This window comes from Marmota flaviventris, chromosome 14, assembly GCF_047511675.1.
Source record: "Marmota flaviventris isolate mMarFla1 chromosome 14, mMarFla1.hap1, whole genome shotgun sequence".
Classification (NCBI taxonomy): domain Eukaryota; kingdom Metazoa; phylum Chordata; class Mammalia; order Rodentia; family Sciuridae; genus Marmota; species Marmota flaviventris.
The window spans coordinates 83,923,598-83,949,955 of NC_092511.1; the positions used below are offsets into that span (position 1 = coordinate 83,923,598).

Below are 26,358 nucleotides of genomic sequence, written 5' to 3' on the forward strand. Positions count from 1 at the left end.
CTAAATGCAGATATTTAGGGGAAATTCAAAGGGAAAGTTGGTGCTGGCAGTTGTACTGAGTAATGTCTAGGGCCTAGTTTAGTTTTAAAATATGCACATCATTGAGCTTTTTCTCTTTAAGCGTATTTGCAGGACTTTCAGAAAGGAAGCTGGAGAAATATCACAGGGTTTTACGTGATTTGGAAGTAATGTAAAATGGTTTCCAGCTTTTTGAAGAGTTCCACAAACCCAGGAATCGCTAGTGTCCTTTGAGGTCACGGGAGACTGTGGTTTCCCACTGGCTGTGGGCCTTCCCACTTCTCTGGCAGATTGTACAACTAGGTCTGGGGCCGGTAGCACAGTCCGCTGGAGCTGCATTTTTCCTGACTGTTGGAATGAAAACTGGACAATAAACACATCTTAGACATGATTGGTTCTCAGTGTTGACAAAATATTCACCTGGGGAAGTTCTAGATTCAATACAGAAAGGGCCAGAAGTCATGGCTAGAGACTGAAGATTAGAAGCATCTGTAGTTACCATCAAAGAGCATTTAATTTTTTTTGTTTACATATTTGTAGCTAAAAATATTTGCTCTTATATTTTCAAATAAATACTTGCTTAGAGGAGAAATACCACTAAATATGGGTCTCATTTATCTGCTTTTCATTGCTGTCCTTTTTCCCTGCTTTCTTAGTTCCTTAAGTCATGTGTGCCCTGCCTGCCTCAAATTGCAGGTTGTGTGTCTAGCTCTGTGAAGGGTGCTGTGGGCTTCTCTTTGCTGTGGCCACTCTGGCATCCTCAACCTATCTGTATGCTCCTTTGCCACCCAAATTACAGATGCCCAGAGCAGGAAAAGCCCGTCCCTGTGGCTCCTGTCTCTCTCAGATCTTGGTGACTCCATCTAAGCTTGGTGGCCTCCCCAACTTTCCAGAGCTTTCCTCCATCAGATGCGTTGCTATTGTTTCCTGTGGGGAGGTTGGTCTGCTGCATGGTACTATATGGTAGGTGTAGTAGAATGGTTTTAAATCATTACATGAGATCATTTGTTAGACTATATGCACACAAGAAATACTTTATTTTATCCTTATTTTTTCAAAAAGTACTTCATTTGTCTTTTATTTATGACGTTTTACAGGCTGTTCTATTGTCCCCAGTTCCGGAACTGAGGGATTCTTCCAAACTTCATGATTCTCTTTATAATGAGGATTGTACCTTCCAGCAGCTTGGAACTTATATTCATTCTGTTAGAGATCCTGTCCATAATAGAGTAACTCTAGTAAGTATATCTTTAAAAGATTAGGTGGCGGGGCTGGGGACGTGGCTCAAGTGGTACCGCGCTTGCCTGGCATGCATGCAGCCTGGGTTCGATCCTCAGCGCCACATGCAAATAAACATGATGTGTCCGCCGAAAACCAAAAAAAAAAAAAAAAAAAAGAAAGAAATATTAAAATTCTCTCTCTCTCTTTAAAAAAAGAAGAGTTTAAAAAAAAAAAAGATTAGGTGGCTTTCCAAGAAATATGGCTGTCATTTCAAATTTGTCAGGATGCAAAGTTTTGTCTGAAAAACAAGAACAAACATTTCATACAATTTTTAAAATATTTTGCAATATGTCACTTTTTTGGCACCATTTTACTTTTAACTTTAGGTGTTTCTGCTTAAGTTTTCTAAAGTTTCTCTATTATTAAAAATGTGTCAGCAACAAAACCCTGTTCAGTAAGTTGCATTGCATATTGACGTGATTTTTGTCTTTTCTTTAAAGTAAGTCACCATCTTAGTTATGGTGATGTAAGCTTAGTATGTCTACGAAAATTAGATACTTTTTATTAAATGCTTTTTTGGAAATGTTTTATAAATAGGCACATTTAGTTCAAGTGTTCATTTTTGTTTGAAAAATACTGTTTATTTTTTTATTGACAGGTAGTCTTGTAAAGCTCAAGTTCTGTATGTCTTATTTGTTTCTGTTCTTTTCACTAGGAACTGAGTAATGGCTCCATGGTTAGGATCACTATTCCGGAAATTGCCACCTCTGAATTAGGTATGATTGATAGTTAGACCTCACTGTTTGTGAGAGCTCTGGTAAGATTTGAAGTAACTGCTGATTTATATCAGCAATGGGGATTTTAACACTTATGTTGCTGTTTTGAAGCCACCGGTCAGGGTTTTCATTTTGCAGAGAAGCTGTAGACAACTGAGGGCGCCTAGACTGGAGTACCCGTGGAGGACATGCTCATTCTGACTGTCTGAGGTGTCACTTTTTTTGGAGAGGAGGTCTATCTGTGTTGCCCAGGCTGGTCTTAAACTCCTGCTCAGCCTCCTGAGTAGCTGGGACTACAGGTTGCCTCCTTACACTCTGCTTCTCTAGGATTTTCTTGCTGAAGAATTTGAGGCAGCGAGATTTATAGTATTATAGGGATGTGCTTCTTGGAAGAAAATCTGAGAAAACAGAAAACCTACACAATTAAAATATTTCTTGGCATATTTAGTAATGTTTTTAATTCTAAAGTAAATCTCTCAAGTTTAGATAAATTGTGAAATTAACATAATTACTTTGATTGGATAAAACCTAGTATTAAAGTCAAAATACAATCAGAAATATTTTCAGAAATATTGGAATCTGCTTCAGTTATTACTGAAATGCGATTTGGAAGATAATAGTAGAGAATATTTCTGAACATAGAATCCTACACAAAATGTTAGGATTGAAGGAGTTAGCCCCCCCCCCCCCCAAAAAAAAAAAAAGAAAAAAGAAAAAAAGAATGCCTTTGTGATATAAGAAAGTTCACACATGTATTAGTTTTAGACTCTAGCTGCTAAAGCAAAACCTCTTGCAGGATCTGGGTTACACTTACTGTGGATTCAACTGTGATATCCTTGGTTATTTGGTTTTCTAACATTTTTTGTTATCAGAAATAAAAGTACAAAGCTTTGGTTGACAGGAAACTCATTTAGACCTTTTTTTTAATGCTAACTAAGCATTGCTGTTTGTGGGTGTGTATATTAAATAAATATATATCTACTAAAATATTTAAGCAATATTTCATATAAGTATATTTTTCACAGAGTAACTTTAGTTTATTGTCCAAGCTAGGACATTTTTGAGTGAAAAGGGGAGCAGTTATTAATTGTTGGCAGTGGATGGAAATCAGTGTTGTCCCAGGTGAGCTGGACTGTTGTTCAACTACCTTCTGATCCAGAGTTAATGACCCAATGGCTGCCCTCAGACCTCTAGCAAGCCCTATTTTATTTATTAGCTGACTGAAGTTTCAGATGATTGACACAGTAATGTGTGTATCCTTTGGGCTCTTGAGTGACAGTTCTCTTTTCATAGTAATTGACCTTCCCATTATAGTAATTTAAAAACTTTATTATTGAAAGATAGGAAGAAGTGCATACATACAAAGCATATTAAAATTAATCTTTGTTTTAATAGTACAAACATGTGTGCATGCAATTAAGTTCGTCCTGCCCAAAGAAATAGCAGTTCAGATGCTTGTCAAGTGGTACAATGTCCACAGTGCACCAGGAGGACCCAGTTATCACTCCGAGTGGAATTTATTTGTGATTTGTCTCATGAACATGATGGGTTATAACACGGACCGCTTAGCGTGGACCCGTAATGTAAGTAAATTCAATTGTTTTCTTCATGAACTTTTCTATTATCAGTGTAATGTTTGCATAATTGGCAATGTAACATTCAGAATAAATAGCAGACAGATTTAAAAATAGGTGTACCTTATAAAATATTGGACTAATGCCAAGGCTTATTGTGTTTATGTGTTGTAAATCAAACATCACTTAATACTTAGTAATTATGATCACTAGTAAAATGTTATTGAGTTTATAATGTGTTAAAGCACATTTGACTATTTCTCATTTCATTTTAAAATGCCTGCTTGTTATGTTAGGATTAGTAGTAGTCTTGGTTTTGTTAGTCAAGCAGCTAAATCATAGAGAGATGACAGACCTGTGATTTGTTCAAAGCCGGGACTAGGCTGTGCTTCTGACTCTTGGCTTAATGTTCTTTTCTGAAGGCAAGACTGTCTTTACACATGCACTTGAGGAGGAGGGTTGATTTCTGGGGGATTGGCAGTCTTGGCCTGAGTATTGACCCCACTATGGGCATAAGACTGGATGCCTCACCTCTCACTGGGATTGGTCTTAGGCTCTTTGTAGGTATTTGAGAACCCTTCAGTGTGGTACCTTTAGTATGGGCGTTTCCTTCCACTTGAGATTACTCCCAGGATAGCCCTGCCCGGGTCACTCTGAAGAAGTCACTTTAGAGCACACTTACCTTGGTTCAGGCCAGTTAGCTGTGTCCAACTATACATTTTAGCCTTGGGCTAGCAAACCCATTAAAAAAATCATGTGCTTATTGAGGAAAATTTGGAATATGAAGGAATTAAGAAGAAAATAATAATTATATTTTGTTACTCAGAAATAACCACTCTAGGGGCTGAGATTGTGGCCAGTGGTAAGCACACTTGCCTAGCATGTGTGAGGCACTGGGTTTGATTCTCAGCACCACATATAAACAAATAAATGAATAAAGGTCCATCAATAACTAATAAAAAAAAAAAAAGAAATAGCCACTCTAAACATTTTGATGTTGGTTGTTAGATTAAATGCTGTAAGTGGAAATTTCCCACATCTTTAAAAATCGTTCACAAAAGTCCCTTCATTTATATTTAGTTATGATAATGTGGTTTTATCGTAACTAAGAGCTAGAAGTTAAGCATTATTGAGTCCTTTTTTTCTTATTATGAGTAATTTGCACGCATCATTTTCCACATAAGTCTATACCCACACCCCTAGGGATTTCTTAGAGAACGTCCACTCGGTGTTCTTGCCGGGGTCAGCCAGGCACCTGTTCTGCCTTGTTGGTTATGTGTGTTGGTGAACCTTTGCCAGCTTCCTTTGAGATTTTGTCTGATTTCTGTGTAAGTAACTGTGAAGTTTTTTTCTCAGATTTGCAGTCATTTATAATTCTTAGGTTTTGATCTGCAGTTCATTTCCTTTGCCTGTGTTTGTCTCTGCTCAGCCCAGCAGCCAAATCAGTCCTGTCTGATGAGGTCAGGTCATGCTAGTCACTCTGCCAGAATTCTCCAGTGGCTTCCCATCTCGTTCAGAATAAAAGCCAGAGGCCTACAAGTTGCCCTCTGACTCAGCCCTCTCTTACCTCCCTGTCTCCTCCTTTCTTATCTCTGCCCGGCGTACATTATCCCAGCCACACTAACCTCCCTTCTGTTCTCTGAGCATTCCCCTATGTTCTACCTCAGGCTCTTTGAACTTGTAGTTACTGCTACAGAAAATGCCTCCCCGAGGCAAGACGCTCAAGTCTTTATTAGATGGCACCTCACTGTGGCCATGCTGGCTACTCCATGTACAAATGCACCCCCTCCATTTGCCTGGGAGCAGCTAAATATACTATATATTTAACTTATTTATTTTTTGTGTGTCCCTTCTCCCTCCATTGGAGTATAAATTCTAGAGAGGTGAAGGTTTTTGTGTAGCTTTGCTTACTGCTCTCTCCCCAGGGCCCATGGTAGTGGCATGGCTGGATGCTCAATGAAATTTGTTGAATTGATGTCCTGGATACTGTTGTTAAGAGTTTATGTTTGGGGGCTGGGGATGTGGCTCAAGCGGTAGTGCACTCGCCTGGCATGCGTGCGGCCCGGGTTCGATCCTCAGCACCACATACAAAGAAAGATGTTGTGTCTGCCGAAAACTAAAAAATAAATATTAAAAAAAATTCTCTTAAAAAAGAAAAGAGTTTATGTTTGTTGTGGCATATGAAAATACTGCCCTTTGCAATTTACTTCAAAATTATCTTACTGTGAAAAAACGTACAGTTTTCTTTTATTCTCAGCAATTGTGGTAAAACTGCCTACCTTATCCCCAATATTCCATACCTTATTACATAAGAAAAGATTAGAAAGATAATTCTACATTGTGAATGAGTGCACTTCAGCTTTTTGTCATTTTAAATGTGAAAATTGTTGAAAAGAAATTATTTTTATAGAGTGGTGCCCCAGTGTGTGGCAGAGAACTAGTTCTCCCCACATTCCCCTGTTGTGGGAGGACTGGGCGTTGCCCGTTTTCTTGTGTAAAGAAGGACGTGGCTCTCTGACTGACTTATTGCATGATGGTGTCAAAAAAGGAAGAGGAAAATTGAAAATTATTGTTGCTGTTTTTTCAAATAGATGTAGTCTTAGTATGTGCCAAGGCTGACCCGAACTCCTGGGCTCCAATGGTCCTCCTGCCCAGCCTCCTGAGTAGCTGGGATCACAGGTGCACACCAAGTGGCTGTGACATGTATTTATAGGACTGCAGAGTTAAACCCTGTCCTCTTTTGTTCTCAGAGTCAGAGCTCAGGATAAAGAGGTCCTCCTTGGCGAGTGGTTTTCATCTTGCTTTGTTCACTTTGCCCTTGCTGGGGCGGAGCGTGCAGCCTTCTGCCAGTGCCTCATTTTGTAATTTTGGCCTGTCCTCCCTGGGGATGTACCTGGAGCGCTTGCTGTACTGCAGGTGTGATGGGTCTGTCATCACACGAGTGGAAGAGGAGAGGACATGGCATTGAGTGCTGCCAGCCCAGGCGCTGCACTCGGTGCTGCCGCATGTGATGGATCTCAGCTTCACTAGGACCTAGGACAAAGATAATTGTACCATAATTTTCCATGTGGAAAAATGAGTTTTGGTGGCTTTCCTCAGTTTTAATAAATAGCAGAACTGATTCTGAATCTTTTAAATTGGTTAGTTGACTAATATGTTTATGATTTTTGTCTTCTCTTTTGGGGCTGTTTTCTAGTTTGACTTTGAAGGGTCACTTTCTCCAGTCATTGCACCCAAAAAAGCAAGGCCTTCTGAGACTGGATCTGATGATGTAAGCATTATTATTTCTTTCTAATATAAAGTAATCAGTGGATGATTGTACTGGTTTCCCACTTCTGTGGTATTCCTATTTGTCTGTATTTCCAGCATATTTTGCTTAGTTTATTTTAATAATGAATAATAGTTATTTGGAAGAGAAGGATTTGTTCTGTTTCTGGTGGTCATTTATTTACTTTTCCTCATTCACCATCTAAACATGTGTATTGATGTGTGATTTCAGTGTGAACTTACAGATATTTTATTGTCAGTGTTTTACTGGTCACCTAAAGTGATCACTTCCCTTTTTATGCATTAGTTCTCTAACTGGACTCTTAAATACACCAGATTCCATGTTGTCTGGAAATGGCGTGGCTGTTTTGTAGTTGTTCTCCTTTCTTAGTGCTGTGATGTTTTAAAAGATTTTTTTCTTATTTCTATATTGACCTATGTGAAGATGAAACTTGAATTTTTTGAAGTGGATGTGGTTTTCTTTTTTAATAATGACATTATAAAAAGACATCATTGTATTAACAATATTCTTTTTATTTTTCTTAGGACTGGGAATATTTAGTAAATTCAGACTACCACCAGAATGTTGAGTCTCATCTTTTGAACAGATCTTTATGTTTGAGTTCTTTGGAAGGTTCAAGAGTGAAGGATGAAGATTTCTCACAGAACCTCAGTCTGGATTCTTCTACCCTTCTCTTTCCTCATATACCTGCAATTTTTTTTGTTCTTCACCTGGTCTATGAGGAGCTTAAATTGAATACCCTAATGGGTGAAGGAATTTGTTCCCTAGTTGAACTTCTTGTTCAGTTGGCAAGGTAAATATTGTTTGTGTGTTAGAAACAGCCTTGAGGTCCTTAGGTGACTTATTTTCTACGTTACCATTAGGAACCTTGTTAAGTTTCTGAAATTTACCTTCTTAGGCAACTAGAGCATTTTCTGTAAACCATAGAATTGTGTGAAGATACTGGTTGAGTAAGTGCCTATGGACCATAGTGGGATTTTTAGTTTTTGTCACAAGAACAGCAGAAAATCACAAGAAAATGGGGATGACCATTTTTGAGAGTAGGTGTCCTTCCTGTTACAGTGAGGAAGAAACTGTCAAATGTTTGTCAGCCGTGGGCTCTTTGTGCAGGTTTAGCTTGTTGCAGTCCAGGGCCTTTTGTGAATTTCAGGCACTCCTAGTGGACCCAGGTGGCTCTCCTAGTAGATTTCAGCAGACTTTGTGGCTCCTTGTGTTTGGCTCTGAATTCCAAAGGTCACACTTGGGTGTTGTTTGAGCCCTTTTGACCCTTAGTGAGAGAGAAGGTAAAATTGATATTTCCACCTTAGAGTTAAAGAATATAGCACATTTGCTGCTTTGTATGATCTTCTTTGAGATCATGAAATTTTTTTTCTGAGATGTGACAGTTTTAATTGCTGTCAGTTTCACTTATAACAAATCATTATTGTCATGAAAATTCTTTTGTAATTAATTAATTCCCAAACCCCAATCATGCTCTCTGAAATCAGTGGCATTTTTATAGTGTTTGACAATTTATAAGGTATTTTTTCACATACGTTCTTATTTAATTGTCAGAGCCTTGGAGTATGTTAGCTAGTGTTTCCCACGGTGTAGGAGAAAACTCTGAAGTTTGTGGAGATGATGTGGTGGAGGTCACACAGCTGTCCCAGAGGGGCAGGAGCCTGGAGTGGTGTTCTGTAGTTTCGCCTCCATGAAATGTACCTAGCAAAAGGGGCTTGTGTTGCATTGTCACTCTGGGTGCCTCAGAGCCCAGAAACACTGAGACTCTAAATTGGATTATCTTCTGTGGCATAAGCACATTTTTAAATTGAAAATTTCCACTGATGAATTCTAACTCCGTAGGGGGAAAGTGCTGTACCTTCTTCTATATATTTGCTTATGTTTTAGGGACTTACAGTTGGGGCCCTATGTTGATCATTACTACAGAGACTATCCCATGCTTGTCAACACTACTGGACAGGTGTGCACAATTGATCAAGGTAAGCGTTGGTGCCAGTAAAGATGCTCTGAACTGTGTGGTGGCGTTTGCTTGTGTCTTTCTCAGTGAATGGCAGAGGATGTATTTCTTACCACCAGCCCAGGGCCATGACTTTTCACCAGGCAGACTTTAATTTGTAGTATTCAATCCCTGACTGGTCATAAGTCATAACCTCTTCAGCATATAAGGAAAACTTCACCCTCCCTATGGGGTCTGAATGGCGGAAACTTGGAGAGTTTCTGGTACTTGGGATGCTCCAACCTGGACCTGTGTTATCCTACTAGTAGCCACTAGCCATGTTATTTGAATTTAATAATAAAAATACATACAAACGTATGTGTGTATATATATGTATAAGCTGCACTAGCCATGCTTCAAATACTCACATTGGGCTGGTGCCCATCATGTTGGACAGCAAGATGAAAATGTCCTACATTATCACCTTGAGCTAATGGGACTTAGCAGGGCCTCAATTCTTAGATTAGAGGTGGATCCTTGATATCTCTTGTGTTTTCTCACCTTTAGGGTTAGGCCAAAAAGTTTTAGTTAGACATTTTTATATAGTATAGTAAGGTAGTCACTTGTTTACTGTGACAGAAAACATGAGGCATTTTGGAGAACATGGAGAAATGTTGTTTCAAGATGACATGTACTGTTGATTGTTTTTCTTTTAGAGTAAAGTAGTATTGTCTTAATGTATTCTTGTATTATATTTATTTATTTAATTTTAAAGGTCAAACAGGATTTATGCATCATCCATCATTTTTCACTTCTGAACCACCAAGCATCTACCAGTGGGTGAGCTCTTGTCTGAAGGGCGAGGGAATGCCCCCCTACCCGTACCTTCCTGGAATCTGTGAACGAAGCAGACTTGTTGTCTTGGTATGTATGTAGAGTGCTGCCTGTCTTGTTGGATTGTTTTTTTTTTCTTTTAAATTAAATTTAAAAATTACATAGTAAAATGTACTTTTTCTTCCTGTGTACAGTTTTTGAATTTTAGCATATCATTACCATTGTCATCAGGGTAGAGAATGTTTGCACCAGTCCCCCAAAAGTTCCCTCACAGTATTTTTCTTTCTGGAGATGGCATCTTGCTATGTTGGCCATGCTGGCATTGGACTGGCGATTCCTCTGCATCAGCCTCCTGAGCAGCTGAGATCAGACACACACCATCTCACCCCGCTTTCCTCGTGATTTTGAGATCATTCAAGTCATCACCTTTATCACCAGTTATTGCATTGTCACCATTGTCGCACTCTCTTGCTGATTTGCAGCCTGTCATGTTGCTGTACCTCGGTTTTCTCTTGAGGATAGTTGGATTGGTTCCAGTTGTTAGCAATTGTAAGTACAGCTGCTGTGAGCTGTCATGTAGAGCCTTTTGGGTGAGTGTTAAGTTTTCATTTCTTTAGGGTAGGTCCCTAGGAGTGGGACTGATGGGTCATAGAGTAAGTGTATTCTTGTGGTTTTTTTTAAAAAACTGTCAACTGTTTTCCAGAGTGGCTATTCACGTCAAATTCCCACCAGCAGCATTTATGAGACTATTTCTTTGACTCTTGTCAGTATTTGGTATTGTCCCTGTTTTTAGTTTTTGTCATTCTAATAGCTGTGTAGTGTTGTCTCTCTTTCTCTCTCTCCTTTTTTTTTTTGCCTTCCTTTAATGGATGTCATGATATTTTGAATTTTAGATGTGAGATTTTTATTTTTTGCAGATACTTTCTCACTTGTCTTGTCTCATCATTCTCTTAATGCTTTTTCCCCACAAAAAAATGTTAAAGCCATTTTACCAGGTTTTTTTTTTTTGTTTTTTTTTTTGCATGGGGTTGGAGAGATATTGCTTTTGGTATTATATCTAAGAATTCTTAAATTTGAGTTCAGGCCCTGAAGATGTGTTTTCTTATGGAGTTTTTTGAGGTTCATATTTTACATTTAGATCTCTAATTTCTTGTGTTAATTTTATATAAGGTGTGACGTTTGGGTCAAGGTGTTCATTATCTTTTTGGATATCCAGTTCTTGGACACCATTTGTTGAATGACACCATTTTTGTACTTTCATCAAAAATTAGTTGGCCTCGTCCTGTACTTCTTTTTCTAGATCATTGATCTCTGTGACTGTCCACACTGCCTTGATTATTGTAGCTTTGTAGTTAGCCTTGAAATTGGTTATTACTACTCCTATTACTCTTTTTAAAAAATTATCTTTACCATTTCAGGTTTTTTTTTAAACTTTTGCATATTATTCTTATAATCACCTTATCTATAGTTACAAAAAAATTCTGTGAACACTTTTTTTAAGGAAATACATCTTTGTTTATTTTTAGAGTTTAGTTTATTTTGAATAGTTAATAAACGTTAACCTCAAACCTTCATTTAGAACCGGAAGGCATTGATGCAAGTGAGTCTTTGGCATGTGTCCTTCTGTTCCTGAAGCTGCAGCAGCTTGCTAAGGGAGGGCCCAGGTGGACCTATGTTGGGGGGTCATCTGAGCTTAAAGGGAACCATGTGCTTTTGTTCCCTCTCCCAAATTAGCAGACTGCAAATGTCCTGGCACCCTCCCTACCCTTTTCTTTTACGTTCTTGAAAAGTGCTTCCCAAGCCTACATGTAGACTGTTTTTTTTTAAATAGCATTGGCTAAATATGCATATCATTTTAACCATTTTTAAGTGTACAGTTTAGTGGCATTAAATATGTTCACATTGTTATGTAATCAACAGCACCCATACCCAGAATTTTTTTATCCTGCCTAAAGTAAATTAGGTAACTGTCATACAATAGCTTTCCCTTCCCACTCTTCTCAGTCCCTGGTGACCTCCTTTCTGTTTCTGTGAATTTTTCTGTTTGTCCTTTTTTTTCTGGCTTATTTCACTTAGCATATTGTTTTTTAGGTTCATCTGTGTTCTAGCATGAACTAAATTACATTCCTCTTTAGGCTGAGTAGTATTCTGTTGCATAGAGGTACCACAGTTCATGTTTTCTTCTGCAGATAGCCACTTGGGTAGTGTAGACACTTGGGTAGTGTCTGCCTTTTGGCTATTTGGCTAATGCTGCACTGAGCCAGGGATATACAAGTGTCTGTTCAAGTCTGTGCCTTCAGTTTTCAGGATGTACCCCTGGGAGTGGAGCTGCTGGGTCAGGAGAGTAAAATGTTTGACTTCTTTACAGTGGCTCTGTGTGTGTGTGTGTGTATATTAGTTGTAGGTGGACACAATATCTTTATTTTTATGTGGTGCTGAGGATCAAACCCGGTGCCTCACACATGCGAGGCAGGTGCTGTACCACCGAGGTACAGCACCAGCCCACAGGGGCTGCACTTTTTATATTTTCACCAGCAATGCAGGAGGGAGGGGTCTAATTTACCCACATGCTTGCCAATCCATAATTTCCACCTGTTTTTTTAAAATTGCAGCCATCCTCCTAGGTGTGAAATGGTGTCCCATTGTAGTTCCCTAGTGACTGGCGATATTGAGCATATTTTCATGTGCTTTTTCTAATTTATAGATCTTCTTTGAAGAAGTGTCTGTTTAAGTCCTTTGACCATTTATTTTTTTAGTTGGATCTGGACACAATATCCTTATTTATTTATTTTTTATGTAGTGCTGAGGATGGAACCCAATGCCTCACACTTGCAAGGCAGGCACTCTGCCCCTGAGCTACAGCCCCAGCCCTCCTTTGACCACTTCTGAGTTGTGTTTTTGTTGTTGTGGAGTTCTTACATGCTGGATGTGATCCCAGTCCCATTCTCCATCTGCAGGTGTGCTGTTGTCCTGGCGGTTGTCCTTTTCCGGTGTTCTCGGTGCTCAGCTTGCCTCTCTGGGCTTCCATCTTCACATTGTTTGTACTCCTGGCATTACTACCTAACTTGCCAGCTCACAGACCCATGACATTTTAAATAAGAATATTAAAAAATATATCGATAGTTTTTATTGATGGGCTTTGACTTTGTCATGAGTTTATTTGCTTTAGTGTTTTTGATTCGATGTTTGGGTGAGGAGATATTTGCAATAACTTGTACAAGACCCTTCCAGCTTGTGGCTCTTGGTTATCGAGTCTCACCGTGGAGATGGTGGAGTCCGTTTACCATCTATTGAGATGAGGGAAGGGAAAGGAAGGAAGTAATCTAATTTTATCAGGAGTCTTTGTCTTCAAGGAACTTTGTTTTATCATTTAATACACCTGATTTATCTCTACTTTGATATTTTTGAATAATGTAATCTCAGCTAAAAAAACAGATTAAAAAATATACTTTTATCATAGGCTAAATATTCTATACTTTAAAGTGATTCCCCCCCCCCCCCCAATATCTTATGTTCCTTTTCTCCTTAAAGCAAATACTGATATAGCTCTTTGAGGTTTAGAGTGACAGTGTGGAGATTCTTAGTGAGTAGATGTATTTTGGCCCAGTAGTTAATCCAAAATGGATTTGAGGTAATTAAATTTTAAAAATCTGTGTGTCGTAATACATTGACTTGACAAAGCAGTATAAACCTTCTTTGTTTCTTCTGTTTTTTTTTTTTTTTTTTGGTGAGCAGAGGCCTTATATATTAAATAATTACCTTCCTCTAGAGGATGACCTTGATTATTTGAATTAGTATGCAAATTTATTTGAGTACTGTTTATAAGTAAATATAATGTTGTAATGTTAAAGCCTAGATGAGATACTTCTAGATGCTTATTAAATATGACTAGAGTTATCTGTTCAGATGACTTGGAACAGGTGTTGGGGAGAATTTGGAACAACTGAACCCTTGTACTTTGTTGATGGGACAGCAAAAATGGTGCAGCATTTTGGAAAACTGGCAGTTTCTTTTAAAGTTTAACCTGTACATACCACAAGACAAAGCAGTCCTACTTTTGGGTATTTACCTCTGTATGAGAAATGAAAACATGTGCTTGCACTTAATCGAATACTTAAAGCAGTTTTTCTCATATCTGTTATGAACTGGAAACAACCCAAGTGTCCCTTGGTTTTCAGTAGGTAAGCAGAGTTTGGTGTATCTGTATAATGGCATACTTCTTAGCAGCGACAGGAGCAAACCACTGACACAGTAACGTGTTTGTGTGCCATCTTGCCCACGTGGGGCCCAGAGGACCACGTGGACTATGATCCCTTCTATATCATGTGGTAGGGCGGACAGGACTGTGGGGCAAGGAACAGCTGAGCAGTTTCCAGGGAAGGTGTAGTTGACAAGAAGGGGCAGAAGGAGCGTTCTGGTGTGGTGCAGATATTCCATATTGTGAGTCAGATTGGCGCTGTGGTTGTATAACATCTGTTCAAACTTATAGCGTTGCACACCTGAAATGGATGAATTTCCTACCTTATGATTTTTCCTAATTATATTTCAGTGGTTTAAAAAAATAACCGTTTCTTGTTTTTTTTTAATACAGAGTGTTGCACTCTACATCCTTGGTGATGAGAGCTCTGTTTCTGAGGAGGCCTCACAATATTTATCCAAAATAACTTTAGGTAAGTTGGTATAAAACAGGCCTATGAAAATAAACTTTTATAAATGTGAATATTGGAATTGAAATAAAATGTTCATAAGCATTTGCTTTAGAGGCTGTCTTGCCTCTGGTACTTTTCTAGTTTATATTCCATAAGTGATTTTTCAGATACCAGAATTACTTAGAATCTGGCAAATCTTTTATTTTCAGTGTGTCTAAAAAGGACTATGTTAGCCTCAAGGAAGACATTAAACTTTGGCTTTGCCATAGTACTGTGCATTTTATTATTTTATGAGTGGTTTGTTTGTGAATTCTCATTTCCAGAATGATTATCAAAATAAAATTTTATTTTATTGTCTTTTAGCTCCCCAAAAGTCACAAGTGGACCAAGAAGAAAACAGGTTTTTTATTCTGTTTGAACTTTTGTGTTTAAATTTAAAACAGTATTGTTTTACTGTTCTATTTAATAACTTGGCTTTTTCTTCTCTTACAGTTTTAGTTTCCGTCATGCTACATCAGTTTCTAGCTTAGCTGAAAAGTTAGTTGTCTGGATGACAAGTGTAGGTAAGAACCCCGCTGTTACCCCACTGACTGATCCTGCATCCCCCAAGCCTGCTGGGACTGGGGCAGGAGGGAGGGGCTCTGGCTTTAGGGCAGGTCTTGGATTGTGATTGCGCTTCTACAGGCCTGCTTCCTTTGCTGGTGATTTCACCATCTCTGCGTCAGAATAACTGGGGGACCTGCTTTTTATCGTCAGTCCCTTGAAGTCCTCATTATTCACTGTGGGCCAGTTGAGGCTGTATCTGTGGAAACTTCAACCACTGTTCGTTCAAACTTGAAGCCTTGTGATACTCTGGTATCAGAAATAGGTATTTCTGGCAAAGTCTGAAATTAATTGTATAAATGGTATAGAGAATGCTTTTGAAGGATGAAGGCTGAAGATTTTAGGTACCATGATGAAAAGAGGAAAGAGTTCTGTATTTTCTGTTCCCCAAATCTGTGTTTCTAGGTTTTAAATTAACTAAAATACTAAAGAAGTGTTTTCAGAAACAATTGGAAAAAAACAAATTAATAATTGCTGATATGAGTATATGATTAAAAATATATGAGGGTGTCATATAGAGTTCTGTGTTAAAAAATAGTGCTTTAGTGAATTTTTCAGATGTTTCTGAAATCTTTTTATTTTTTTGGTTGTGCTGGAGATTGAATCCAGGGCCTTGTGCATGCAAGGAAAGGACTCTTACAACTGAGCTGTAGCCCTAGACTGATGTTTCTGAATTCATATCTGAAGTATATTCTAAATGAAGTTTTCTGGTTTTGTTTTTTTCCCAATATTGGAGATTGGACACAGGGCCATCCTTCCTGGTGGTTTTTTATATTTTTTCATTTTGAAAATGAAAATAATTGTTTTAGACTTTACATATAGGATACTTATGCCAGAAAATATTGGCTGAGTTCTGCCTGTATCATCTAATGTTTAGTGAAAGTGTTATTCTCATATAAGGAAACATTTTTCATTTCAATATTGATCAACTTTCTAAACCATGAATAATGCATAGCTTTATAAAATTTAGAAACTCACTATGAGAAAAGTAGTTTGCATTAGTCTGAGGATTCAAAAAATTAAATATGAAGTATGTTATAAAAGATTGTGAAATATGTATGTTTAATTTAGAGAATTAACCTGAAAGCAAGTATTGTTATCCTTATCATGAAGCTTTGATGGGAGGTAACATTGACGTGGAGTTGAGGGTCCTGCTTTCTGCTGCTGGGTGGAACCCTCCACACTTCACTACCCACCTACCTATCTGCTACCTTCCCCTGCTTTTCTTCATAGTTCTGTAGTTTTTTGCGAGAGCGGGGGTGGGGGCTGGTGGGCCCTGGGGATTGAACTCAGGGGCACTTGACCACTGAGCCACATCTCCAGCCCTATTTTGTATTTTATTTAGAGGCAGGGTCTCACTGAGTTGCTTAGCACCATGCTTTTGCGGAGGCTGGCTTTGAACTCGCAATTCTTCTGCCTCAGCTTCCCAAGCTGCTGGGATTACAGGCACGTGCCACCATGCCCGGCTTCTGCATTTTTATGTGTTGCTTTGTATGGTATGTTATTGAACCTTATGTAAATATGTAGATATGTGTGTTTTGTCTTTTTTCCTTCAGTCAACATTATTTCTCAAATATTCACCCATGCTAACTCCTGTAGCAGTGCCTGGAGTCATTCTATGGCCACATACAGTAGAACTTGGCCCTTCCCCCCATCCCTTTTTTGCCATAGTGACACAGTGTTGCTGTTGAGAATTTTTATACTTGTGTGTGGGTGCACAAGTCCTCTAGATTCTGTCTGGCTGTTGGTGGCCTAAACTGGGTGGACCTCACTACATTACTGGTTGTAATAGTTGATACAACATGGGCTGCGGGTGAGAATTCCTGGTGCTCGCTGGCACTTAGTATGGATTGACTTCAGTATTGTCAAGGAAGAGTGAGATCATATTTGCCAGTGGTTTCAATTGCATTACCCTGACCACTCTGTAGGCAGAGTGTCTCTTTTCATGTGTGTTGACCATTTGTGTTTCCTCTGCTGGGAAATGGCTTTGGTCCTTTGTGGTTTTCCTATTGGATTGTCTGTGTTTTTCCTCAGGCTTTTAGGCATTATCTTTGGTATCAAGTCAAGCCATTAGTGTAGGAGTAAGATGAATAAAATGAATTTCTTTTCTTCCTGTCAGGATAGAAGTGTATTATCCAGTCAGAGGATAAGTGGCAATTGGGAAAGTAGCAGTTCTGAATCACCACTGTCCCTTGTTCTCCCTTCCTTTCACCACAGGATTCACTCAGAGAGATTTGGAAACTCTTCCTTTTGGAGTTGCTCTTCCCATCAGAGACGCAATTTATCACTGTCGTGAGCAGCCAGCGTCAGACTGGCCAGAAGCTGTCTGTCTCTTGATTGGACGCCAGGATCTTTCCAAGCAGGCTTGTGAAGGAAACCTACCCAGAGGGAAATCTGTGAGTGGTAACATAGGGCAGTCAAAGTTCAGTTTTAGATTAAAAGAAAATCAAAGTAGAAATGTTTTTTAAAATTTTTTTTACATTTTTTTGCTGCAAATATATTTTTAATTTGTCTTTTACATGCCAGGTGGGGTTTATTATTAAATACATCTTATTGATTGTAAATTGGGCACTGGGGCAGGAGATTTTGTGGCTGTTCTGTCTTGCCTAGACCTTTTTACTTGAGTCAGGATAGGCACTGAATCAGTAGGTGATCACCATGACTGTTTCCCTGTTTGTACTCAGATTAGTCATTAGCCACTTCATGATTATTGTATAGGAAAAATGAGAACAAGTGTTTCCTGAACTTAGTTACTATATCACTTTTGTTTCTCATACTTTCTGATGTGTTGAATGTCCCTTTAAGTAGGTATAAATATATCTTTTAAATTAATAAAACTGAAGCCCCAGGAAAAGATTTTTTTTCTTTACTAGAGTTGAGAAGATGTCTTAAGTTACCCTTCATGAAATATTGCCCTTCAGTCTTTTTTTTTTTTTTTAAAGAGAGAGAGAGAGAGAGAATTTTGATATTTATTTTTTAGTTTTCGGTGGACACAACATCTTTCTTTGTACGTGGTTCTGAGGATCGAACCCAGGCCGCACGCATGCCAGGCGAGCGCACTACCGCTTGAGCCACATCCCCAGCCCGCCCTTCAGTCTTTATCTGCTTAAGAGTAGGTCCTAAGAAGCCTAGAAATGAAATATTTCTTTATATCCAATTATCTTTTATAATCAGCTTCTCTTAGAAATGAAACTTGTAGGTAGCTGTGGTTGTCAGCCATTCATTAATTATATCAAAATAGCTAGTAGGGAAGGTTTTGAATGTTCTTAACACAAAGAAATGATCATGATAGAAATGCTAGCTACTGATCATGCCACAGTGTGTATATGTATTGAAATGTCACATTAAACCCCTAAAATATGAAAAATTATATATCAATTAAAGAATTTACAAGTTTTGTGAGCTCTAGCCATGGCAGAACACTATTAGCATATATGAGATCCTAGGTTTGATCCCTAGTACCATAATAAATAATTAAGAAATGTCTGAAACTTCTAGAACTCTATAGTTAACTTTTTTAAAAATATTTTTTTAGTTGTACTTGGACACATTACCTTTATTTTAATATGGTGCTAAGGATCGAACCCAGGGCCTTGCACATGCTAGGCAAGCACTCTACTGCTGAGCCACAACCCCAGCCCCTCTAGTTAACTTTTAAAAATAAATAGTACCTCATCAAGGAAGATTCAGGAATGAATCCCCTCCTGGTGACTCATGTCCCTGAGGAAACAGGGGATTTGGCTCATCTCTTAGTAGTGTTGGAATTGTCACATAGAAATTAGTCCATTAGGTCTTGGGCCTTTAATGCGTCTTCAGCGCCTGCGTGAAAACTTACTCCCAACCCCAGAGTTGCCTCAGTCCCGTGCCAGAATGTTTCCTTGGGGATCCCATCTTCAGCAGGGTGCGATACATCTCTTTAAATGTGTACCAAAATATCAGCTCTTAATTGAAGTAGTGTTTGCCCTATTTTAAAACAGGAAACCAATTTTGTTAACAATATGTTCTTTCCCTGACCAAAAATCGTCTTCAGTATTTTTTTTTTTTTTTTTAATGAGAGGGAGTATTTCATCACCATTAACAATTACTTAAATGTCATCATATGTAATTTCACCCAAATTCAATTTGTTCAGTTATTCCAAGGTACATTTTGTAACATGAGCTATCTGGGCTTGTATTTTCTGGGTAACTCTCACTCCTGACGTACTGTCATGTGTCATCCAACAATGAATGTGTTCTGAGACGTGTCACTAGGCAGTTCTGTTGTAAAACACCTTGGTACTCATGGCCAGTGTCAGTGTTCTCTTAAGGGACTACTGTCTGACTGTGATCTGTTGTGAAGGAGCTGTGCTTATGCAGGGCTTGACTATGGCTTCCTTGAAAATTAAATCCCCCCAGAGCAACCACAGTGAATTGTTATGAACTAACAGTGATAATCTGCTCGTATTGGTTATTTTTTTTTTCATGCTAACGTTGTTGCTTCCACATTAAGTGTAGCAAAAGTTTAATAATATTTTCAAGTGAGATTTAATCTTTTGCTAAAGGCTTATAAAACTCTTCTTGGAAGCAAGTGGAGGAATCCCATGTGAATGCGTCTTGGTTGTAGTCAGACTGAGTTATAAGAAAGTGTCCACTGGGAATAGTTTCCTTTTTAAAATGGTTAGGGTGTAGATTTTTACAGTTTATTTAGAATTTTTCTGTCTAACTTAAATTTTAAAATTTTCCCTCAGTTCAATAAAGAATGTTACCAAGTAGAGAATCGTGAGTGCAAAGCCAGCCTCAACAAAAGTGAGGTGCTAAGCAGTTCAGTGAGACCCTGTTTCTAAATAAAAATGGTCTGGGGATGTGGCTCAGTAGTTGAGTGCCCCTGAGTTCAATCCCTGGTACACACCCCCATGTCCCCACCCCCGCCAAAAAAAAAAAAAAAAAAAAGAATGTTTCCAAGTAGGCACTATAGTGCTTTTAAAAAAGATTTGAAGGAGCTGGGCATGCCAGTGGCTGGTATGGATCCACTAACTTGGGAAGCTGAGGCGGGAGGATCATTTGAGCCTAGGAGTTCAGGCCAGCCTGGGAACCCACAGTCCTGCTTTGGAAAACTTGTTTACCTGTGCTGGTGTAGTCATGGTGTATTAGCCCGTGTGTCCTCACGTTCAGTAAGTACCTGTTGCTGTTTGTTAAATTATTATTATAATGAAGTCTGTCACCCAGGTGCTCTCATCAGATGTTCCTTCAGGAACAGAAGCTGAGGAGGAGGATGATGGCATGAATGACATGAACCATGAGGTCATGTCTTTGGTGTGGAGTGAGGACTTGCGGGTGCAGGATGTGCGCAGGCTGCTGCAGAGCGCGCACCCTGTTCGTGTCAATGTGGTGCAGTATCCGGAGCTCAGTGACCACGAGTTCATTGAAGAGAAGGAAAACAGGTAAAGGAGCACATCCATTGTCTCCGGCCAAGTGTTTTGTTAGGTCTGAGACTCTGTTTTCTCTTCACATTTTTAGCATTTGAGGCTCTAAACAGATTTTAAAAGTCATAGTGAAGTTAAAACCTAACCACAATTTTTTTTTCTCTCTTTTTTTCTTTTAAGTGGTGCTGCTGGGGATTGAACCCAGGGCCTTGTGCATGTGAGGCAAGCACTCTACCAACTGAGCTACATCTCCAGCTCTCTTAATCACGCATTTTAATTTTTCATCCAGCCTCAGTAAAGCATACATGTTTTCAGAATACCTGTGGCAGTTGAGGGCATAGTTAGATCCTCCTCCTCTCGAAATATAGCAGTGTACTGTTTAGAAAAATTGAATCTAAAACTATTTTGCTGGTAGTCACCTTCAGAATTGTAAACAGCAAAACACTGCACTCATTCTTCTGTGTCTTAATCAGGAATAGATTTTGAGTGTTTTTCTTTTAAACTTAAATGATTTTTTTTTAAGTGTGACAGGTAATACTCTACAACCATTTGGTTGGATACACTATAACATGTTATAGCCCTTTATAAATTGTTAGACTCAGTAGTAACTGGTGTCATGCCTGTGACCTTCCGGAGTCATTGCCCTTGGATACTTGAACTTAATTTTTAAGTTTTTATTCTTCTTTTTTTCTGCCTATCTTTCCTGTCTGTCATTCCTCTGCCACTGTTTTCTAATTTTTACTTTTTCTAAAGGCTCTGCTTTAGGGGGAGGGGGCCACCTGTATGTAGCACAGGCTACAGAGGCTCTGAGCCATAATTTCCATATGCAGTTAGGCACTAGTCACCTATAATGAGCAGCCTGAGGGTTGGACAAGTTGAGTGTGGAGCCTAGGAGTAAGGAGCGCGGGCTCTAGAGCCAGACGGGGCCACTCTCTGCTGGGTGACTTTGGATGAATTACTGAAGCAAAGCTACCTCTGTTGCTCCCTGTGTGCACCATCTCTCCCCTCTGCACCCAGTGTGAGATATATATATATATATATATATATCTTTAAAATCTTTTTTAGTTATAGATGGACACAGTATCTTTACTTTGTTTATTTATTTTTATGTGGTGCTGAGGATCGAACCCAGGGATTCACATGGGAGAGGCAGGTGCTCTGCCACGGAGCCACAGCCCCGGACGTAGTTGGTATTTGTATAGTACCTGGAGTCCTGCCTCACACACAGTGAAGCTCCGTACTGCGGGCCAGTGTCACTATCAGTGCATTGCTTCTGAGATGCTCATTTTTTAAAAAAATTTATTACTATCTCTGAAATGAGAATGCATCTTTTAGTCAATAGATGTTAGTTTACTTGGCAGCATTTTTCTTCCTTGGTACTTTGTGAGCTCATGAAGCATTTAATTAGTGGCATCTTATATTCAAGAGATACAGTATTCTTGTTATTGCTGTTATAATTTTGGGACTTTTGCAAGGCTGAATTGGATTATGTATAAGATTTCCACTAAGGGGCTGGGTTGTGGCTCAGTGGTGGAGCGCTTGCCTAGCAAGTGTGAGGCACTGGGTTCAATCCTCAACACCACATAAAAATAAATAAATAAAAATATTGTATCTATCTACAATTGGAATTTCCACTAAAAAATTCTATGGGATGCAGCCTCTTGGCCTTGCCTGATCTCGAATTAATGTGGCTGTGTTCCCAAGGAAACTTAGAACAGTAAAATTTTCCTCTCCATTGAACTAGAAAAGGAATTATATATGCGTATAATTATGGGGGGAGAGTGCTTATGGATAGCTTCATCTGCAGAGAGAATGTGCGCCCATTGGTTAGCTTCTGAAGGGATATTTCTGTGTTTTTAAATATAACTTTGAAAAGCATTTCTTAGTTACAAGTGCTACTTTCAAAATTTGGTAATGTTTTGTCTTATTTTAAGGGCTTATATGGAAAGGAATTCAACATAGAAACAAGTCAGAGTGCTGTGTTAATTTTGTAGGAGAGCCCACAGCAACTGTCTGACCCTGGGGCACGCCTGCTGAGTGGTGGTCTAGTGCCATCCTGCCTAGCCCACGGGAGTGAAACCTTGGGTCTGTGTCCCCAAGAGGCTTGGAATCCATTCACCTTTCTCTCTCTGTGTGTAAACCAGACGGTGGTCGAATGCTGGCCAAAGGAAAGGGGAAGGAACCTGCAGGTACTGAGGGCAGCCAGAAAGCCACACAGTGACAAAACCTAGAAAGTACCTTATTTATCAGTCAGAGTATAACTTGACATTTCTTTTTTCTAAACACTCAGGGAGTATTAGCTTGGTTTGTAGGCAGCTGGGTTTCATTCAAAGCAAATATGAAACAAAAGAAAGGAAATGTACCTCCCCTTTAGAGTCCTTATTGGGAGCAGGAGTATTAGAATGAGATATTCCTTTTTGGGTTCTGGGTTTGCCTTGTGGTGACTTTATCTTACATATTGCCTTCTGTGGAAGTGCCTGCCTACTCGTGACATACTTGGCTTTTAAGTTTTTCATCTCTTGGTTTTTACTTTAATCATAGATTGCTCCAGTTGTGTCAGCGAACAATGGCCCTTCCGGTCGGGCGAGGAATGTTTACCTTGTTTTCATACCATCCTGTTCCAACAGAACCATTGCCTATTCCCAAGTTGAACCTGACTGGTATGTTATATTCAAAGGGGAAACACAAATGTGCTTCACTTTGTACTCCATGCTGTGTGTTTGTGTGTGTGTGCATACATGTGTACACTACAAATAACACACTATTTAAAATTTATTTTGCATACATTTTTAGAAATTTTTTAAAACGATGTTTTCAAAGTGCTAATGAACCTGACAATTGCAATAATTAGAATACATATCTTAAATATCCATCAATAACTTGAGCTAATATAGAACATTCAAAACATAAAAAGAATTCAGTATTTGTACATGATATAGACCAAAAACAAAGGAATCAATGAACAAATTCAGACTGAACGTGGAGATTCACAAATGTTTAATTTGTATTGCTTTTAAATATATTGAACATAAAATTAAATTTAGTGAAAGCTTCTTTGTAGTTGATTGGGTAACTCATGTCTGTCAACAGATGCTTTTTATATAGCTTTCACAACTTGGCATTTTTTAACAGTAGCATATGATTAGATATCTGTCTACACATAGAGAGGGATTGGCACATACAAATCAGAGAGAGCAAGCAGATTTATAAAGTTCATCTCTTCTTAAAATCTAATTTTTCCTTAATGTCCAAAGAAAAATGTGGGATGAAATGTTTGAAATTATCCTCAGTATCATCGGTCACCTTTTGAGATTTGTTATTCATGTAGTTAAACTGTGATGTGAATCCTTATTTTAATTTCCAGTTAAGCTTCCTATAATTTGAAAGATTTCAAAGCAGTGCATATCCTAATCAGATCCATGTAAAGTTAAATCAGTACCATTGTTATCAACTCTGTGCATTGTAGCTAGACAGTCAATGAGCAGTTATTATTTTTTCCACCTGGCACTAAGTTTGACTCTCATATATGAAGTTTAAGTGCCCATGCAGCCTGATAACCTTCCAGGTGTTATGGGGCTAATGTAAGGTTTCAAAAGCAATGAAAGCAATCTTATTTTCAAAGATCTAAATTTAATAAGTTCGTTTTGGAATTTTTAATTTCTTTCAATGTAAACTCCCCTTTGGCTGGACAGGGAGAGCTCCCCCTCGGAACACAACAGTGGACCTCAACAGTGGGAACATTGATGTGCCCCCCAACATGACAAGCTGGGCCAGCTTCCACAACGGTGTCGCTGCTGGCCTGAAGATAGCCCCAGCCTCCCAGATTGACTCCGCGTGGATTGTTTACAACAAGCCCAAGCATGCCGAGTTAGCCAATGAGTATGCTGGCTTCCTCATGGCACTAGGTCTGAATGGGCATCTTACCAAGCTGGCCACTCTCAACATCCATGACTACTTGACCAAGGTGAGACTCGCACTCCAGGGCCTGTGCTGCACCTTGTCTGCCTGCTGCGTCAGCCCCTCCTTGCTCTGCTGGCCCTTCCTTCCTGTCCCCCTGAGTCTCTTCATCTCCTGTAGGCAGGATCATCTTTCTAAAGTGTGTAAGCCAGTGTGGGCCACTCCCCTGCCAGAACCATCCAGCCATCTTCCACTGCCCTTGACGTGCTGCTGGGAGCCTGTTTGATGCTCCCTGCTTCTCCAGCCACACCCACATCATCTTCCATTGCTCCTCCTCAACTTGAGTGCCCCCTTCCTGCCTCTTTTTTGGGTAATTTGTGCTCATCCTTCAAGTCCTGTTTATGTCAATTTCTGGCGGTGACATTGGGGTGGGTACTGGGATTGAACTCAGGGGCACTTGGCTACTGAGCCACATCTCCAGCCCTATTTTGTATTTTATTTAGAGACAGGGTTGCTTAGTGCCTCACAGTTGCTGAGGCTGGCTTTGAACTCTTATTATCCTGTCTCAGCCTCCCCAGCTGCTGGGACTATAGGCTTGCGCCACTGAAGCTGGCTGGCTGTGTCATCTTTAGAGATTACTTTCCTGATAATCCTCTAGCTCCTCTAATCTTAAATGGGTTCCTTTGTAAATACTCTTTCATGATACTGGATACTTCTTAATTTTTTTATACTAATTTAAAAAAAATTTATTTTTTAATTGTACACAATGCTTTTATTTTGTTTTTATGTGGTGCTGAGGATCGAACCCAGGGCCTCACATGTGCTAGGCGAGCGCTCTACCGCTGAGCCACAACCCCAGCCCACTAATTTTTTTCTTATTCTCCTGTTTTCTCTCTCCCCTACCTTTTGGTTTTTGTGGTGCTAAGGATCACACCCAGAGCCTGTGCATGTTAGTGCTCTACCACTGAACTACACCCCAACGCTTTTATTACTTTTTTTTTGGCCAGAGATTGAACCCAGGGGCACTTTACCACTGAGTCTCATCCCCAGCCCATTTTATATTTATTTTTTCTTTTGAGACAGGGCCTTGCTAAGTTGCTTAGGGCATTGTTAAGTTGCTGAGGCTGGCCTAGAACTTGCAGTCCTCCTGCCTTAGACTGCCAAGTTGCTGGGATTATAGGCCTATGCCACCATGCCCAGCTTTAATTACTTTAAAAAAAAATCTTTTTTTTTTTTTAAAGTCATAATTGGACACAATACCTCTATTTCATTTACCTGTTTTTATGTGGTGCTGAGGGTAGAACCCAGTGCTCCACACATGCCAGGCAAGTGCTCTACCCCTGAGCCACAACTACAGCCCTGTAATTACTTTTTAATAATGGACTAATTTGTGTATTTTTAGTTTAACACTTTTTTCCTTATTGTACACTAGCTATAAGAGAGCAAGGTCCATGTTTACCACTATATTCTTGGTGTCTGTCAATGCCTGTCTCATAAAAGTTCTTACTGGAAGTGGCAGGTAGTATTTCATTTAAAAATACATATTTGTTTGGGTAGTGAGTCTTAAGTTTACTCTCCTTCCATCTTAGGGCCATGAAATGACGAGCATTGGACTGCTACTTGGTGTTTCTGCTGCAAAACTGGGCACCATGGATATGTCAATCACTCGGCTTCTTAGCATTCACATTCCTGCTCTCTTACCGCCAACGTCCACAGAGCTTGATGTTCCTCACAATGTCCAGGTGGCTGCAGTAGTGGGCATTGGCCTCGTATATCAAGGGACAGCTCATAGACACACTGCTGAGGTTCTCTTGGCTGAAATAGGTATGGGGTTAATAGTGTTGAAAGACACTATTGTCATAGGTAAATGTGTCCCACTCCATATGAACCCAGGTTAAGTCATAGTAAAATTACAAAAATTAAGGAAAAACAGTAGTAGCTTTTATGAGCACAGAATAACTAACAAGCTACAAGTAATGGTTCCAAGGCTAGTGTTACTGTGTAGATAATTAGATAGGTATTTATTTGGCAGCCCTGTAACAGAACTCCAATATGAGGTACCTCTGGTCTTAATCACATGTGAGCATGTGATTTTATCCACTGTGTCTTTTCCAGTCAGTGTCTGGCAGTGGCCCACTTAAAACTCATTTGGGCCCCTG

At 39.3% G+C, this 26,358-nt stretch overlaps 1 protein-coding gene and 1 non-coding gene across 6 annotated transcripts in view; one reads left to right on the plus strand and one right to left on the minus strand.

Annotated features, from left to right (window-relative positions):
* Anapc1 (anaphase promoting complex subunit 1) overlaps positions 1 to 26,358 on the plus strand; it is a 77,750-nt gene that overhangs the window by 25,626 nt on the left and 25,766 nt on the right. For all 5 annotated transcript variants that reach the window (XM_071601819.1, XM_027952062.3, XM_071601821.1 and 2 more), the window contains 15 exons: positions 1,116 to 1,256; positions 1,955 to 2,015; positions 3,411 to 3,598; positions 6,786 to 6,860; positions 7,403 to 7,671; positions 8,766 to 8,857; positions 9,590 to 9,738; positions 14,240 to 14,318; positions 14,661 to 14,697; positions 14,790 to 14,860; positions 17,118 to 17,296; positions 20,106 to 20,320; positions 22,844 to 22,962; positions 23,995 to 24,266; positions 25,789 to 26,023. In XM_071601819.1, coding sequence (XP_071457920.1) covers positions 1,116 to 1,256; positions 1,955 to 2,015; positions 3,411 to 3,598; positions 6,786 to 6,860; positions 7,403 to 7,671; positions 8,766 to 8,857; positions 9,590 to 9,738; positions 14,240 to 14,318; positions 14,661 to 14,697; positions 14,790 to 14,860; positions 17,118 to 17,296; positions 20,106 to 20,320; positions 22,844 to 22,962; positions 23,995 to 24,266; positions 25,789 to 26,023 — 2,182 coding nt within the window. The remainder of the gene's footprint in view (positions 1 to 1,115; positions 1,257 to 1,954; positions 2,016 to 3,410; positions 3,599 to 6,785; positions 6,861 to 7,402; positions 7,672 to 8,765; positions 8,858 to 9,589; positions 9,739 to 14,239; positions 14,319 to 14,660; positions 14,698 to 14,789; positions 14,861 to 17,117; positions 17,297 to 20,105; positions 20,321 to 22,843; positions 22,963 to 23,994; positions 24,267 to 25,788; positions 26,024 to 26,358) is intronic.
* Trnav-cac (transfer RNA valine (anticodon CAC)) lies at positions 20,483 to 20,552 on the minus strand. The gene has a single exon. It is a non-coding gene; the product is annotated as a tRNA-Val (tRNA).